Source organism: Vanacampus margaritifer, chromosome 5 (assembly GCF_051991255.1).
Source record: "Vanacampus margaritifer isolate UIUO_Vmar chromosome 5, RoL_Vmar_1.0, whole genome shotgun sequence".
Classification (NCBI taxonomy): Eukaryota; Metazoa; Chordata; class Actinopteri; order Syngnathiformes; family Syngnathidae; genus Vanacampus; species Vanacampus margaritifer.
The window spans coordinates 10482495-10499527 of NC_135436.1; the positions used below are offsets into that span (position 1 = coordinate 10482495).

At 38.5% G+C, this 17033-nt stretch overlaps 1 protein-coding gene across 1 annotated transcript in view; it reads left to right on the top strand.

Moving 5' to 3' along the window:
• Nucleotides 1-14595, top strand: part of pax3b (paired box 3b) — a 28829-nt gene extending 14234 nt beyond the window's left edge. Inside the window, exons 5-9 of the mRNA XM_077565732.1 lie at nucleotides 1429-1628; nucleotides 3845-4010; nucleotides 4099-4307; nucleotides 6713-6992; nucleotides 12945-14595. Of these exons, the coding sequence (XP_077421858.1) occupies nucleotides 1429-1628; nucleotides 3845-4010; nucleotides 4099-4307; nucleotides 6713-6992; nucleotides 12945-12979 (890 nt within the window). The 3' untranslated portion in view covers nucleotides 12980-14595. The remainder of the gene's footprint in view (nucleotides 1-1428; nucleotides 1629-3844; nucleotides 4011-4098; nucleotides 4308-6712; nucleotides 6993-12944) is intronic.
• Nucleotides 14596-17033: the final 2438 nt, after the last annotated feature.

Here is a 17033-nt window from a genome sequence, read left to right on the forward strand (position 1 = left end):
TTAGGAACCCTGTATGTGTGTGTGTGTGGTTGTGTTAGTGGTGGTGGTGGGGTTTCTTGATGCAACAAAGGCTTCATCTCTTGTTTTGTTTTTTTGCCAACCTGTCCAAAATGTTTTTAAGTAAGTTGCTTTAGATTAGACACCATTCAAAACTAAGTGCGGATGGAATATACAATAATGGTACTGCAAAAATACTTTTTCTCCCCCATTGGAAAATATTTGACTTGTTACTCTCCTTCATGTATGAATGTTTCTTTTCCAATTTGCCCCTAATGCATGTCTCTCCAATGGGGGTGCAAGGATCAGTTTCACACAAGGGGCCCCCATCTGGTTAGATTGCCTTGTATTTTATTGTTGTTTCTAAGGGGGAACAAATACAGTGTTGCACACAAAACATTGCCTTTGCAGAGGGGAATTAATTAGGTGTGACACAAAAGGCCTTGGTGAATTTATAAATCATACAATAGCGTGTTTGAAGTATTGAATAAAAAAACATTGTTGGATTAAAGCATATAAATCACAATCAAATTAACACAGATATGAAGTAGAGATAGAAAAAGGAGAATTTAGGGCTATCAGAATCAATAATGTAACTGCTGCTCAGTTAGTCTGTACATCACATAACGTATAAAATAAGTCAGATTTTATTTTTTTATATTACAAAAAGAAAATTGCATTAATTTTGCTAACTATTCTGCATAGTAATACGTCGGCCATACAGGCATGGATAGTATAAAAAGATGTCACCTAAATATCATATTTCAATATTTTTGTTTAATCAGATATTGTAATGAATATGATAAAAAATAACAACGATGGAAAATATGACAAAATATGCAAGGTTTTCCTGTGATCAGTGCGTGGACCTGTAATGTGAAGATTCTAATCGGCTACAAGTTACCTGAATAAGCAGTATGTTATCTGGCATGCTCACTTTCTCTCTCTCTCATGCTCACACACAAGCAACCCCCCCCCCCCCCCCCCACACACACACACCCAACACACACACACACAAGACAGAAGAATGGCCCCAAGATCCAAATTAGCCTTTTGTGTGGCTTTTAGTCCACTAGTACCCCTGCGGAGTCGTGGGATTTTCTTCCATAGGGATTATTCACTCCCAATAATTCTCCTGAATGGAATTCTGTTTGACCACAAGACCACAAGAAAACTATCATTTTGCAGTGCATGTGTGTGTGTGTGTGTGTGTGTGGGGGGGGGGGGGGGGGTGATACTGTAGTGCAATCCCTCTTATTTATTTCGTTCGTCAAGTCCGTCTCTTTGACCATTGTGATACTATAAACTGATTAAATAAATTTTAATATTTGCTGAGGAAGATCCTTCACCATTTTTTACTTATTTGTCCGTTTAAAGATCTGATGTAGGGAGAAAATATTGAGTGTTTTTTCTGTCTTTCCTGTTGATTAGCGAGTCACTCAGATGAAGGTTCAGACGTGGAGTCAGAGCCTGATCTGCCGCTGAAAAGGAAACAGCGGCGTAGTAGGACCACATTTACGGCAGAGCAACTGGAGGAGCTGGAGAGGGCCTTTGAGAGGACTCACTACCCCGACATCTACACCAGGGAGGAGCTTGCTCAAAGGGCTAAACTGACTGAGGCCAGGGTGCAGGTAAGAGATGACACATGCACATATGGGCCACAACATTAGTTAGATTCAGATGACTTTATTGATCCCTAAAGGGCAATTCGCCCAGCCCATCCAAAAAACATGAAAACAACAATGATCAACACGGGGAGACGGAACAGGAAGCCTTGTGGGTCGCCTTTCAGTGCCCTGAGTTTCTTAGATGAAAACAAAAAGAAGAAAAAACATAAGGCTCACACTCTGGTCTTCATATATATATGTATATATAGGGGTGTTAAATTTTTTTATTTGGCTACATATCGCGATATCAAAGCGCACAATTCCCGTATTGATTCAATATGCAGCCGAATCGATTTTTAAAGATCTATTTTTGATGGAAATATTTAACAAAATGTCTTAATTAGGGTTAGGGTTCACACTTTAAGCATGGAAGAATGTTATATTAATGGAACATTAAGCCTTGATATTTTATTTCAATTCTATTCAAACATGAAACAGATTGCAACCAGTTGTTCAAAACTCGGTTATATCTTTAACCACTGGTTAAGTAGATTTAACCAACGGTTAACTTAACAGCACTGTTATTTCTTTGTTTAAAACTCTGTTATTTTAACCGGCTGTTAACTTGCTGTTAAAGTTAACATACCAAAGGACCACCACTAACTTTTTAACATTCGTGGCTTAATGATGCCTTCATGATGCCTGTTGAGCAGAAGAAAGAGAGTCTATCGAGGTCTTGACTTGGTGACTATTCTGACGAAGAGTTACGCACACGCTACCACTTAGTAGTAATACAATGCCAAGTCTCATGCTGAGTCAAAAGAGAAAGAATAAAAATTTGTTTTTTAAGACGGGTTCTAAAAATGGACAAAGGGGGCTTGCCCAACATTTAGTGGGAGGTTATTCTAAAGACAGGTTACTTGTGATGTTTCTTGTTTGCTTTCACGTCAATAATCAAACAGATAACAACACTGTGAATAGCGGCTAATTATTTCAGTTAAATTTATAAGTTAATTTTTTTTTAATTAATTTTAATTTAAAACAATTAGAAATATTAGTAATAGTTACAAATATTAGATGAAAAAAACACACATACTAGATGTATGGAAATACAAAAAGACAAATAATTCAAAACTATTCTAACAAAATATTACACAAAAATACAAACCAGTCAAAAATACAAATATGTTAGACAAAAAATTGACAAAAATATGAGAAACAAAATTAGACAAACATATGCAATGTTATACGCTACAAAAATATTGGCAAAAATACAAAAATATTACACAAAATATTCACTAAGAAATACACACAGTAGGAAAAAAATATATGATGAATACAAAAAAATAAAAATAAATCATTTCACAAAAACTCCTAAATTGCTTTAACCATTGATTGAATAATGTTTTCTTCATCAGCAGAAATGTTCCTGCTTATTTTTTTTGCGCCGAGTGCCAGGGGTCGTTTGGATAGTGTCCATTTCTTTCGTTGACCCGAAAGTAAACAAAACGAGCAATTGTGGGATATATCAATGCTAACCAGTGACGTAAACGGCATGGTTAACTTTGATGGTGCCCTTAACAAACAGCGTGACTAACCGTGTTTTGAACAACGCATAATTAACGGCAGGTTAGTTGACGGCGGGTTAAGAATTTTTTTAAAGGGTTGAACAGTGGTTAAAATAACCGAGAATTAAACAACTGGGCCCAGTTTGTTGAATACAGTTATAAGCCTGAAGTACAAATCATACAAATCTTACAGTGTACATGTACAAGTTTATTGATTAGTATTTGCTCAATTTGAGAAAATATTTTCGCAATAATTGACTTATAGACTCGTATTGAATCGAATTGTGACCTATGAATCGTGATACAGATCGAATCGCAAGGTACTAGGCAACTCACACCCTAATATATATATATATATATATCATTACTTGGCTGTAATGGCGTCCATTAAAACTTATTGATATGTGACTGAAGGCTCACTTCGTTTAATTTAGTTTATTAAAGTGTGCTATTCGGTGTATATGCACGGGTCTTTTTTTTTTTTAGAAGCTCAAAGTAATCCGTTTCAGTCCTTACAAAGGGCATTCAACATTTTTGCTTAACTCAGGAAACACTCCATATTGGAAGTTCTGTAACCCACGTTCATATGAATCAAGGGCACTGTGTTTCAGTATCAACTGAATATGCAACAGCCAACACTCGCATTTACTAACAATGTCCCAACATTACTAGGTGTGGTTCAGCAACCGAAGGGCCAGATGGCGGAAGCAAGCCGGAGCCAACCAGCTAATGTCCTTTAATCACTTGATCCCAGGTGGTTTCCCACCTTCAGCCATGTCCAGCCTAACTCCGTACCAGCTTTCTGACAGCACGTATCCTTCTGCATCCATAGCACAAGGTACATGAGGTCTTAACACATAGATCGATATTTTAATCTGTCAAAGAATTACTGATAGAGTATAACATTTGAACCTTGTTCACCTTAGAAGCGCCCAGCACGCTACATCGACCACAACCTCTCCCGCCGTCGTCAGGCCACCAAGTGCCTGGTGGTGGAGGACAAGGTGACGGAAACTCTGCCTACTGCCTTGCCTCTGGACGCCACTCCTTCTCAGGATTCTCGGAAAGCTTTGTGAGTCCCGGGGGCCCAGCCAATCCAATGAACCCATCCATTGGGAATGGACTCTCCCCGCAGGTGCGTGAACCTGTCATGTTTGACTTTGACACTCTTATAACGATTGTTTCACTGATGGTGTTGCCCTTTCACTGCTGGGTGAGGCGGTAGAGCCTTGTGCCTCAAGCTGCCGAGGAAACGGATAGGCATAAAATGAGTGAAGCAAAATTGTGCTATTTTGTCATTGGCTTCCATGTGCATAATTTTGGCATCAACATTTTCCTTTATGTGAAAGTGATAGAGTGCAGTTTTCCATAGTTACCAATGAGTGCAATAACAGCATGGCAAACACTGGACCCTGTGCCTCAAGGGAAGTCCTGTGATTGCATTCTTAAAATGCCTCCCTCGATATTCCCCCTAGTGAAAGCAGAGCTTTTATTTATTTGTATGTTTCATATGTCAGGGAAGGAATATTTCGTCTTTCGTATCCCGACATTCTTCTCTGTGGACTGAATACGCTGATTCAGCCCTCTGGCAACGGCTGCGTTACAATATGAAATTCCCTAGAATGGTAAGTCAGCAGCCCTCTCATGAGGCAGGGAAAGGCTCTGGGGACAGAAAGAGACATGATGGGTCAAGGCATGTAACAAGCAGAGATATATCATTAGAGTAGAACTTTGCAGTTAGAGCGGCGGTAGGTTAAAAGTTCCTGTTCTTTTACTGTGTCCACCAAGTCTTCCAAACATAATTTCATTTTTTTCTGAGGAAAACGTTACAGGGCATGAGAGGAAACACCAGTCCTCTCTCCAAGTCAACATGGACTCGTCCCTCCTCTCCTACTTGGAAATGATTTAAGCAGTACCATGTGTGTGAGTGGATGTAGAATAATATGTCACTTATAGGGCCAGGAGGACACATAGTGCTGCATACCTGCTTCTTATTAGTATGATTCTAGGAGCCTCGAGCCTTTGCTCTGATCAGATGTAGGGTGGATATGATACATTTAGAGCTTTCAGGTTCAGTTACACTGTTGTTAATAGGTGAGGAGCACAGCCTTAATTTCTCATTAAGAGGTTACCCATTTTGACTGGAATATTTAGTGCGCTTGCGAGGGGGTCGGTGTTATCGGCCCCATTAGGACACCAGTTCAACTACTTCGCCCTGCAGCTCTTTTCCGTGCTTTGCTGGCCAACGAATAGTCCTCCAAATTTGATTATTGTGTCGCTAATAAAGACCAGGTCAAGAGCTAACGCATTTCTCAAGGTGGAAATGTATTCTAAGGTTTTAGTAGATTGAAACTTACAGATGTTTTTCTTTTGAGATCAGATTTTTTTTTTGCCTCAGAGATAAGTTGTTGTCTTTAGATAGATCTTATTTTGATCTATCTATCTATCTATCTATCTATCTATCTATCTATCTATCTATCTATCTATCTATCTATCTATCTATCTATCTATCTATCTATCTATCTATCTATCTATCTATCTATCTATCCATCCATCCATCCATCCATCCATCCATCCATCCATCCATCCATCCATCCATCCATCCATCCATCTATCTATCTATCTATCTATCTATCTATCTATCTATCCATCTATCTATCTATCTATCTATCTATCTATCTATCTATCTATCTATCTATCCATCTATCCATCCGTCCGTCCGTCCGTCCGTCCAAATAGATATCTATCTATCTATCTCACTGTAAAACTTTGCTATAAAAACAGCGAAATTCTGACAATAGGCTAATATACAGTTTTCCATTAACACTAATGTCAATCCATCCATAAACTACCACTAATGCATTCTGGGAAACATTGTGGGTATCTTACTGTTTTTCATTAAATATGGTAATACACCATATAAAGTGTTGCAATCAGTAATTGAGTTGAAAATCAACAGCGAGACACCACATCAATACTGTGCGTCACCGTATTTATGAAACACCAAGTAAGCCCTGTTTGAAACTTTCATTCCCCACTGTAGGTAGATAAATAATTAAAACACAGTCAGTCTGCTTTCTATGAGTCTATTGGATAATTTCTCTAGCATTGCGTATCTTTGCATACAACGCTGCCAGCCTAGCACATTGCACCATAGACTCCTAACTGATGTCCTGATCCAGGTCAAGGAAGACTGGAAGAGACTCCACAACAGGCTGTTGGTCATGCCATTGCGAGCATAGCACAATATTATCAGCAGGGGATGCACGCGGGCTTTGAAGTCCTTACGCACAGTGGAGCAATTATGGGATGTCTAAACAAAAGTTGGTACCCCTTGAAATCTCATTTGATGACTTTGATGTGAAGTATAATCCAGTCCTCAGTAGCATACTGTTTTGATCATGCTGGTGTTATTGTGTTTTTATGAATCACACTATATACTTTTGTAAAACAGAAAACATGCCGCCATGCATAATGAACCCAACATATTAGACTGGCGTTATTCTCAAAACTGTGTTCTCTCATCTGTCTTTCCAACAGGTGATGGGTCTGCTGAACCACGGTGGGGTTCCACATCAGCCGCAAAGCGACTATGCCATCTCACCTCTAACCGGTGGTCTCGAACCACCTGCCGGCATGGCCGCCAGTTGCAGCCAACGCATGGACCACATCAAAGGTCTGGAGGGTCTGACCAGTGTTCCCTCCATGTCAGCTCTGCCTTCCCTGCCCAGCTCCCAGTCCTACTGCCCCCCCACCTACAGCTCCCAGGGCTACACGGTCGACCACGTGGCGTCCTACCAATATGGCCAGTACGGACAAAGTAAGGTCAATAGATTTCACTTTATCATTTTTTTTCTTTCATCACATTTTTGTTTTACCCATCTATGGCTTGTTTTTGAAAAACAAAAACAAAAAGAGTATAAATTGTTTGACATGCATCACAGACCAAATGTGTACTGTGCTTCCTGGAACAAAGATCAGCTGATACATGTTTTGGTTATTTGTATTTTTCAGCAAAGTCCCAGTGTTCCCATAACAGATATTTATATCCACAAGATAAAATTGGTCGCAGTGCTTGAAACTCTTGTCAGTGACTACTTGGAAACCGCATGATTGTTTCTATGAAGCCTCGTGAGCAACATTCATTGTCCTACATAGTACACTGGTTTGAGGTTACTCTTAAAAAAAAATGTCTGAAGCAATTTATACCAATAGTACAGTGGTTGTATAAACCATTACAATGCCCCACAAGTTGTTGTGAGTGAGGCACATCTCTGTGATGTTGAATTAAATCAAAAAGGAATTAATTGAGCTCTTGTTTCCCTGAATCGGTCTTGTTTCCCTGAAATCGTCATATTTTGTCAGTCATTTTGGCTAATTCAATACTTCCAACACTGTGACAGTTTGGGAAAGGCCCATGAGTACACAAACACAGAGCCCTCACGTCAAACCTCTTAACTACCTTTAGGAAGAATATGAGGTCTGAATGAATTGACAAAAGTGAGAACATTGTTAATACTACAATGGCCAACAACTCATTTTCTTTCATTTTCACTTATCGTTTATGAGTCTACATAGCGAGTACGTTTAAATGCCGTCAAAACCCCTTTAAAACTTGAATATTGGCAAATTCAGATTTTTTTAAAATTCAGGAACATGACTACATTATTTAGCACGGTTAGTGACATAAATATTAGGGCTGGATATCAATTCTAATTTCGTTAATTGATTCAATTTCGATTCGCAAGAGTTCAGTTCGATTCGATTTGGATTTTTTCAAATTTGATTCACATCAATTCAAACATTATTGATTCATTATGGAACATCAATTTTTCTTAGATAAAGAACATGATAAAACTCATTAAAATTAACATTAAAATTCCAAACTAGTAACTGGTTAAATACTTTAGTTTTTAATGAAAGGTACACGTGTTATAATCACTTAAGTGTTGCACAAACATTGACATCAATATGTACAAAATGAAAACATTTTCATAATTCAAATTCAATAATTTTAAATATAAATGAAAAAGATTCTGAATTGCAATAAGTCAGGTCTTTCATAATGGTGAGAAAATGTTTTTAAATTAATGTAAAGTAAATTTCAAGAAAACATTAAGATACAAAAACATTCTTATTAATTTATCGTAAGAGATATTAAAATAATTAATTCATGGTTTTCTGAATTGATATCAGGCTCAAAAATTAAAATTGATTCGATATCGATATTTAAAAAAAAAAACAGCCCTAGTAAATGTAATAATGTCCTTTATTGAATGTAGAAAGTGAACTCTCATATGACGTATCAATACGTCATGAGCTTTTTTTTATGCATGAGTGTACAGGAGGGTCTGGCGCAGCTTCTGACTGAAGGATCAGGCTTGCCTGCAATGTAATTTAAAAGAAACGGCCAACAGGTGGCAGCAAGTAGAGGATCAGCCAGTATTACGCAAGGATCTTGTTGTAGAATAAGAAAAGCAAGAAGTGTAGCTTGGAACTGGGAGTGACGTCTATCACTACTAGCGTGTTGTAGTTAACCCTGCAGGATTGCTTCTTGGTTTAAAAAAAGCATCCTCATCGGCTCATCAAAGCATAACGGCGGCGATGGAGTTGCAACACGTCAAGGAATGACGCATCGTTCGTCGAGCAAACGCAACGAGCAACCGCCGAGCGATTTTCCGCGGGGTTAATGGCTTGTTTTGCCGGTCACGTCGACTCAAGGATGACTGGATGCTGCGGCAGAGCTGCAGTTAGACCAGTCAATTGTGTATTTTTATGTGCAATAAACTGTTATTTTGTTATCAAAAGCACTTTTGGGAACGTAGTTTTATTGCACGAAAACATTATTTAGATGTTTGAGCTGTCACAAAAGAAAAAATAGTAGAGTTAAAGTCGAAGTTGTGTTTGCTCATTTTCTACGTTTTTTTCTCAGGAATTGGAATTTTGACAAAACTTGGCTATATTCTAACGCTGATAACTAAAGAACGGAAAAACATAGAAATACACTTCTTTTTTCTGATGAAAGACAAATCTGTCAAATCTTTTGGTGTGCATGTTCCATGTTTATATAGTGCAATAGAACACAATATTCTGTGGGCCTTGCAAGACAAGTAAAAATCCAGTAAAACGTGTGGTATTGAAGGGGGTTGCGCCAATGAAAATGGCTGGGATTCAATGAGTTAATAGCGGAAATGACATCTATTTCCAGAGATGGGCACTTGCGTTAATCCTCAATTCCCGTTGATGACAATGGCCAAATTTCACAGAGTGCTTCCATATTTTCTACGAATGCTTTATGATGCGAAGCCTCGCAAAAATACACAGAATGTACAGTACTCACCCCGATCGACCGATGTAAACGTGCTTCGGTCGGGGCTCAGTCCATGTATTCTTCTGGAGGTCATTGTGCACTCGCCGAGGTGGGCGTCGTCATCGACGGCAAGTGGCGATTAACGAAAGTGCCCAGCTCGTTCTATTTGTGTAGAATGACATTGACCGTGCGTCACGCTTTCCAACGGGGTATTCCAATTGAGCACAATGACCGCGTATATGGGAGTAACTCAAGCATGTAAACGAGTTATACCGAATGTTTCAGAAACCGGAATTTTGACCTCAACCCGAATATTGACTGCATGTAAACGTAGTCAGTGTAGCTGCTGTCCTGCTTGTTAAGCTGCAACCACACTCCATTCTCGGGTTTTGGGGGTAATTGTGCATGTCTGATTGCCACTGAAAAGTAATTTGCCCAACACTGTGACACAGTCATTCAGTAGAGTCAGCTCACATCACGGACAAGTAAAGCTCCAATAAGGCTTGAGAGTCCTACTTAGCGTGTTTGCCCTTAAAGAATATTCACTTGTCGAGTCATGAGAGGGTCGTTTCATTTCACATTACTGTTATGAAAGTCTCGCAATCAACTTCAAACAAATCTGAATTTGCAGGGCAATGTCATTTCTGTTATGCTATGATTACAGCAGCCGGCGTTTCCAATTTTGGTCTACAGGGGGTTGACCAATCAGTCTCATCCAATAATCTTGTTGCAAACCGTGGACAGGGCTCTTAAAAGAGCGTGAAAATGTGCCAAAAAGTCTGAACACGTGTAACTTTGTGCGGCAGCAAATATCAAATGAATATCTAGCTTAATATCTAAGCGTAGTAGAAAACATTTTATGAAGTATTCCGGTAAAACAACAAATGAGAAATCTTGGTTATACGCACGTGAACAACCTTTAGCCTGTTTGTGTTAACACGCCTAAAAGCGCAAAGGCGGTCACCAGGACAGCACGTGTTCTTGTACGCCTACACACTGTCACAAGCCCGACCCGTCCATCTTGATGTGATTAATCAGTGGGACTGGATAACCAGCGTGCAGTTGGGCTTGGAACTGCAGAAGAAAGGTCTTTTCTGGAGGTGGATGGATCTTAATAGCCTCTGGCAGGGCGGCTATTAGAAACAGGTGTGAGGACTGAGGTCAGCTGGGGAGGCAGCATTTAGCAGTGCTGCTTCGGGTTCCAGTGTTAGAGATGGCAGTCCGATCACACAAAATTGTTCACTGGATTGCTGAAATAACAGCAGAAATAAAACATTTCTTGCTGCTTGGTGGTAGCGAGATTTTGTTTGTGGCGTTTTGGCCTTCATAATTCATAACACAGTGCTACCTATTATATATATATATACTACATCCGGTCACTGTCAGTTCATGTGGTTACTTCCCTGTGAGTCTGCTTTGTTGTTGTTATTTTTGTTTGCTTGCCTTCCATTTTTTTGCATGTATTTTTCAAAATGTATATTTTTTATAACAATGAGTCTTACGAAAGTGAGTGAGAAGGACACAAAGGCTGTAAGGCCAGCCAAGGGCCATAAAATAATTTCTACGATGCGGTCGGCTGCCAATGAAAAGATTCACTATCATCTACAATTGATTGTAATTTATATTTCAATTTACTTTTTAAGCATGTCACAACCATTCCACATTCATTCAGCTTTTATTAGCATACTTTTTCTAGTTCAGGTGTTATTTTTCCTATTTAAAAAAATATTGGTGTTTTTTAATGGCATTTCCATTCATTCCAATGAGGACTGTTGATTTGAGGTACAAACATGGTCACAGAACAAATAAAACTCGCAAGTCAACGTAACACTGTGACTCAAGCTTACCATGGCAAGGATAAGCAATTACCTCAAGGTGTGTTTAGCTGTGATCCTAGGGTGCACCTCAGTGATAAATTTCTTAAAGCAAAGGAAACACACACAAAAAAAGATTCAGTGCGAAAATTGTATATGTTTATATTTTATTTTATCAACACTTAGATATTTTACTGTTACATTATTATAGTAATTACTTACTAGACTCCATCTGCATATTTTATTCGCCAACTGGAATTTACTTGATCTTAGAGTCTGGCTCCACACATGCTGCTCAAATCTCCTGTTTGGCCACACTACTAGTAGACAAAGTGCAATTTCTGCAGAAATTGCATGGGAATGCTGAAAAGCTGAATGCTCGTAGCTGAATGCTAAGATTTGAATGCATTTGCTTATGAAGTGAATTGAAAGATAAATTATGTAAAAATTACACATTTTTACTTGTAATTAAAGTAGCACTAAGGAACTTTTCAACCTTAATAAAAAAAAAAGATGAAACATCGACTTAAAACTAGTTAAATGATACCTTCACTTAAACACTGTCACACAAAAAACTACAAATGTGCTGAATGCTTGATGGCATACGTCACTTCCCCTTTTACCCATTCATTACAAAGACGGAAGTCAATTTGAATCCCGTGAGCTAAAAAATTACGCAATGTGCTTGTCCTCATGAGAAACGTGGTCTTCCTTAAGGATTAACGTTACCGACTTTGTCCAGATGGCGGCGCAATAATCAACGTAAACTGAAAGTTCCTTAGTGTTGCTTTAAATGACAAATTAACAAAAAGAATACTTGAACTATAATATATATAATATACTATACTATAATATATATATAACTATAATCATTTCAGACAAATTATAATCCATTTCCTGATATGATAGTCAGCTGGTATCGAACCATCAAATGTACTAAAATGTGGTCCAAGCGGGGTTTGAACCAAGGTTCTCGGCCATGGATATATTGGCAATGTACGGTCAGACACCTGGCAATGATGATCGGTTATATATATGGAAGTAGGCGTGGAAAGTGGCCCTTAGAAAAAGTTCTTTGTCAGTCCCATTGAAAATGAATGGGGAAATTAAATTGTGCAAATAATGTACGTAATGTGGAATTTGATGATATATATACTGTATATATATAAACAGTGTAAATCAGAAGTGTTATGTGGGAGGTGTTACGCGGCAAAAAAGTGTGGAGAATAAAAATCACAATAACATATGTGTGAATGCTTCAGCATTCCCACAGCTAACAACAGTCATTTTTTAGTGAACCCTCTAACTATACATCCAAGCATACAGTTGTGCTTGAAAGTTTACATACTCTTGTACAATGTACAAAAGCTAAACGTCGCTTAGGTTAATGACAAAAAAATGATATGAATCGCCACCAAAATTCACATGCACATCTCTAATCATGTCAACTTCATTTTCAGTATTTTGGACTTTATGGGCATTGCGCCTTTTGCTCACCATGCGCTCATAAGTTTACATATTACTAGGGTATGTAAACTGTCGAGCACAACTGTAAATCTCCGTCTTTTATCATCTTTCTCTACAACATTTGATTTCAAATGCTTGGTGTCTGCATCTCATACATTTTTTTGTATTTGTAATTTTTCAGGTCCCCTTCCTTATCTGAGGCCTGAGATCGCCTGACCCAAAGCTCAAGTCCACAAAGAATGAAGACGATCATTCGTCGACAGGACCAAAATGAATTGGAATATGTTCTCTGATGCGGGACGTTACATGATTTTTTTTTTTTTGGGTGAAGGACAAACAGACAGCTCTAAGAAGGGAACACAAGAAGGAATACCAGACCAAAAACTGTTCATCCACTGAGGACATTTCTGCATCAGGAGTGCAGATGGACAGCACAGACTTCAGCGCTTAATTCGGTCAGTTCTGCACATGTGGCACTCTGACCATTTTGACTTCTCAGTGAAGTCTACCAATCGTGTCTTTTTGTTTTGTTTTTCTTAAAGTGACTCAAGGCAACATGTTTACATATCTTAAAAAACACATGAGGATGTATGAAATTCCATGTAACGCCAAATTAATCTCCCAAATTGTTTCTTCCCGAGTGGAGGTGGAGGAAACGGGCTTTTCTGATTTTATCTATACTGCATTTATTTGAGATCCAACACAAGCCACACATGAAGAGAAATTCTAGAGGCAAAGAAAGCAAATACGGGGAACGCTAACATACACCACAGCTGTACTGCTAAGGAAGTTCATTTAAACCTCCAACTAAGCACTCGTCCTCTTCTTCTGTCTTCCTCTCTGTGTCTCGTTGACGTTTGGGACGGCGAAGCACACATCTCAGCCTTTTGTAGTGGTCCAAAGGCCTTGCGGGAGGTCAGGGGTGACGTTAGGGAAAGTGACAGATGAGAGAGCAGTGGAAGAGAAGTGGTTTTAACAAAAAGGGGAGGGGGTGGGTGCTTGATAGGCAAGATCGATCACAGGCTTAAACCCTTTTAAAGATCTTTCTCTTGCGGGAAAAAGCCACCAGGTCACAAGTCACGACCACAAAACACTTGAGAAAGCAAAAGAGCAGCAAAGTTTAGATAAAAGATGGACGTGCGTTTTCCCCGCCGAGCAGGAGTGCAATATATCATATATCGCAGTCAGACACATCATTTCAGGAAACATTTGTCCTTTTAGACTATCTTTTCACATTTTTATTGGGAAAAGAACAACAAGTTAAATTATGTTCATGATTTTTAAGCGGACAAATTATTTTCTCAAAGAATGCTATTGATACTAAAAAGCCAGCTAATTGAATAACCCCAACAATATGCCAGCTTTTCAACTACTTCAGTGTATTGCTTTTTGTGTTCATTCCCACAAAAATTCTCATGAGGACAGCATCCACTTTGATGAGATCTCTATTTTCAAAGCTCATTAATTAAGGAAGAGCACATGTGCTTTTAATAAGACGATTAAAACACAACAAATTACATTAGAAAGGACAAAGGCAAAATTGTCAAGTTATTATATTGTGGGACCATTCTGTCTCCGTTTTCCAGAAGTCGACATAGATTTCTCAGATTCATTCCATTTTTTTTTCATTGTCACAAACCATTCCAAACTGCAAAAGAAAAACAAGTTTCCCACATGAAAGCACTCTGTTGTTTGAATATTTGGTAGAATGAACCATTTCTTGTAGTCAATGTGTGTTTTTGTATTATGAAGTTGTATAACATAAGGCCATGTATGTGTATAAGCACATTATCATTATTATTTATAATGAAATAAAATTTTTGAAAATGCTAGCTGTTTTGTTCATTGTTTTCTCCTTTACGTTACTAAATGGAGTCTTTGTGTTTATTTTGGTCATTTTGTGAAAAAAGCCAAGTGACTGTGATTCACTTAAACGAGAGTTCAGGCCCATTAAGAGACAAATATGTACTTTTCAAGGCACTCATGTGAACCCCCCAACCAAAATAGGCCCACCAAATGGCGATCACCAGACATCCAAATTGACAGTGAACACAAAAGCCTTTCTTACAGACGACTGCTGACGTTCAGACGGCTGCATCGACGGGTATTAATACGCTCGCTGCCCCCCCGCTACAGTAACAAACTGACTTTTGTTTAACAACGTCTAAGACGAAGCGAACAAGCCTTAAAGCGCTTTGGACAAATCCAATTTCACATCCACATATTCATCCTGGTTACATACACAGGGCCCCTCTGTGAGTTTGGGTACCACAAGCATTCATATATTATTTTCATGGTCAGATATCGTGTTATTTCTTTGCATGTGTATGTGTGCGTGTTCATGCAGCCTGAGGGTGTTTAGTCTAATTATAACATCCTTCTGATTAATAGTTTCTGCTTGCAGGCCTCAGAGTGGTGGCTACTATTCATTGCACACTCTGTAAACATGCTTTAAGTCAATAACAACTCCCAAATCACCATTAGTTTTGTTACATAAGCTTACGAAGGAAAGGCCAGGATTGATGTTTGTGGCCTAGCGCTTTCGCAAACATCTTCACGCACGGCACAAAGCCACATCTGCGCCCGCACTGTTTGTTTTCATATCCGGTCCATAAATGAAGACAAATCACAGCTGCAAATTTCCAAAGTTCAAATTTTTCCTAATGATGTCCCTGCTTCACGTCCTAAAAATGAATTTATTGTACCACACTTCGCTATGTGTGTATGTGTATGCTGTACAGTGCTGCCTTGAGATACGAGTGGCTCAACTTAAAGAGTTTTTCAAGATACAAGCCGTCATTTGGAGCGCACACCTGCGATACGAGGGCTGTATGGTGGCAGTGAACTCAACGTCACAATAAGAAGCACTTTGGCGAATAATGAACAGTGTTTTTTTTTTTTTTTTTAACAGGCTTCAAGCTGTTCATTGCCACTTCCAGATTACGTTTTTAAATTATCTTTACAGTAAGTTTTTTTTATAGTACTATGATAAAGAGTACTATATTTCCTCAAAGGGAAGTCAGGTCAATGCAGATTCTTTACAATAATATGTTCTTAGTGGCCCCTCTAGTCTAAACTTGGCATTCTTATTAATATTGCCTTTGTGGAATATGATTAACAGCAATACACCACTTAATAGTCATTTGTCAGTATTTGATTAGGCATTGTGTATAAAAAACAAAAGTGCAAAGAATATCTCTGGCTTCTTATTCGTTGATTTTTTTTTAAAAACAAATAAACCGCCTTCATTTATTTAATAAATAGTAACAACCAATCACGGCTCAGCTTGTGAATGTCACATGACAAAAAAAACTACTCAGAAAACAGGTGAGCTGTGATTGGCCGTTGTCTCAGCCCTGCGCAACTGTGAGGTAATTGTCAGTCGACAGCAAGTGACAAAATGGCCACCCCATGAGATGATTTTGCTGCTTAAATCATTTTCCACAAACACAATATTCATCAGAATGCCGTGTTTAGACGAGTGCAGGCGAATATAACATATTGTAAAGATAATTTTTGACTTCCACTTTAAAATAGACATTATGACATTTGGGGGGTGATGGGGCTGGTCAGGAAACGGTTAAAACAAATTAATGGCATTTCCATTTACTTCCACAGGAAAAGATTATTTAAGATGCGTGTCTTCTGAGCTGCGAGCTTGCGCACGGAACAAATTAAACTCATCTAGCACCACTGTAATGTTTTTATATACATCTCTAGTCTACATCTTGCGCTATGAAAAGTTTTTTAAAAAAACATTATAATTTCAAATAAATATGCTATGCTTCTTTTTATCTTTCTGTCCGTTTCTTTCTCACATACACAAGCCACACACTACGTTTGTATTTGTGTGTGTGTTGCCATGTGATCCCGTACCCTACATCTTAGACAACCCCCTGGGGTCAAGAATTTGTTTTCTTCCTCACTTTAGTGATCTAACATGACCTCCTGATCACGCCAGCAGCTGTTTCTGTCATTCTCACTGTGTGCTAATGTTCAAATGTGTCTTACACGTGCATTGCTGTGTTTTGTGTAAACACCCTCTGACAATATCATGGTTGCTATCCATTTACTGTACAGTTAGCATTTAATATGCTGATTGGAATGGGTCTGTATAATTTCCCAGTATATGTTGTCATGAATGCACCATTGTTTGAAGAGGTCTGGACCTGGCATTTTATTATGCATTCATTTCTTAAGTTATTATTTTGGACCTTTCATGTAGCTAAATTAGGTGATTAAAAACAGAAACGGCTACAGTCAGTATGGC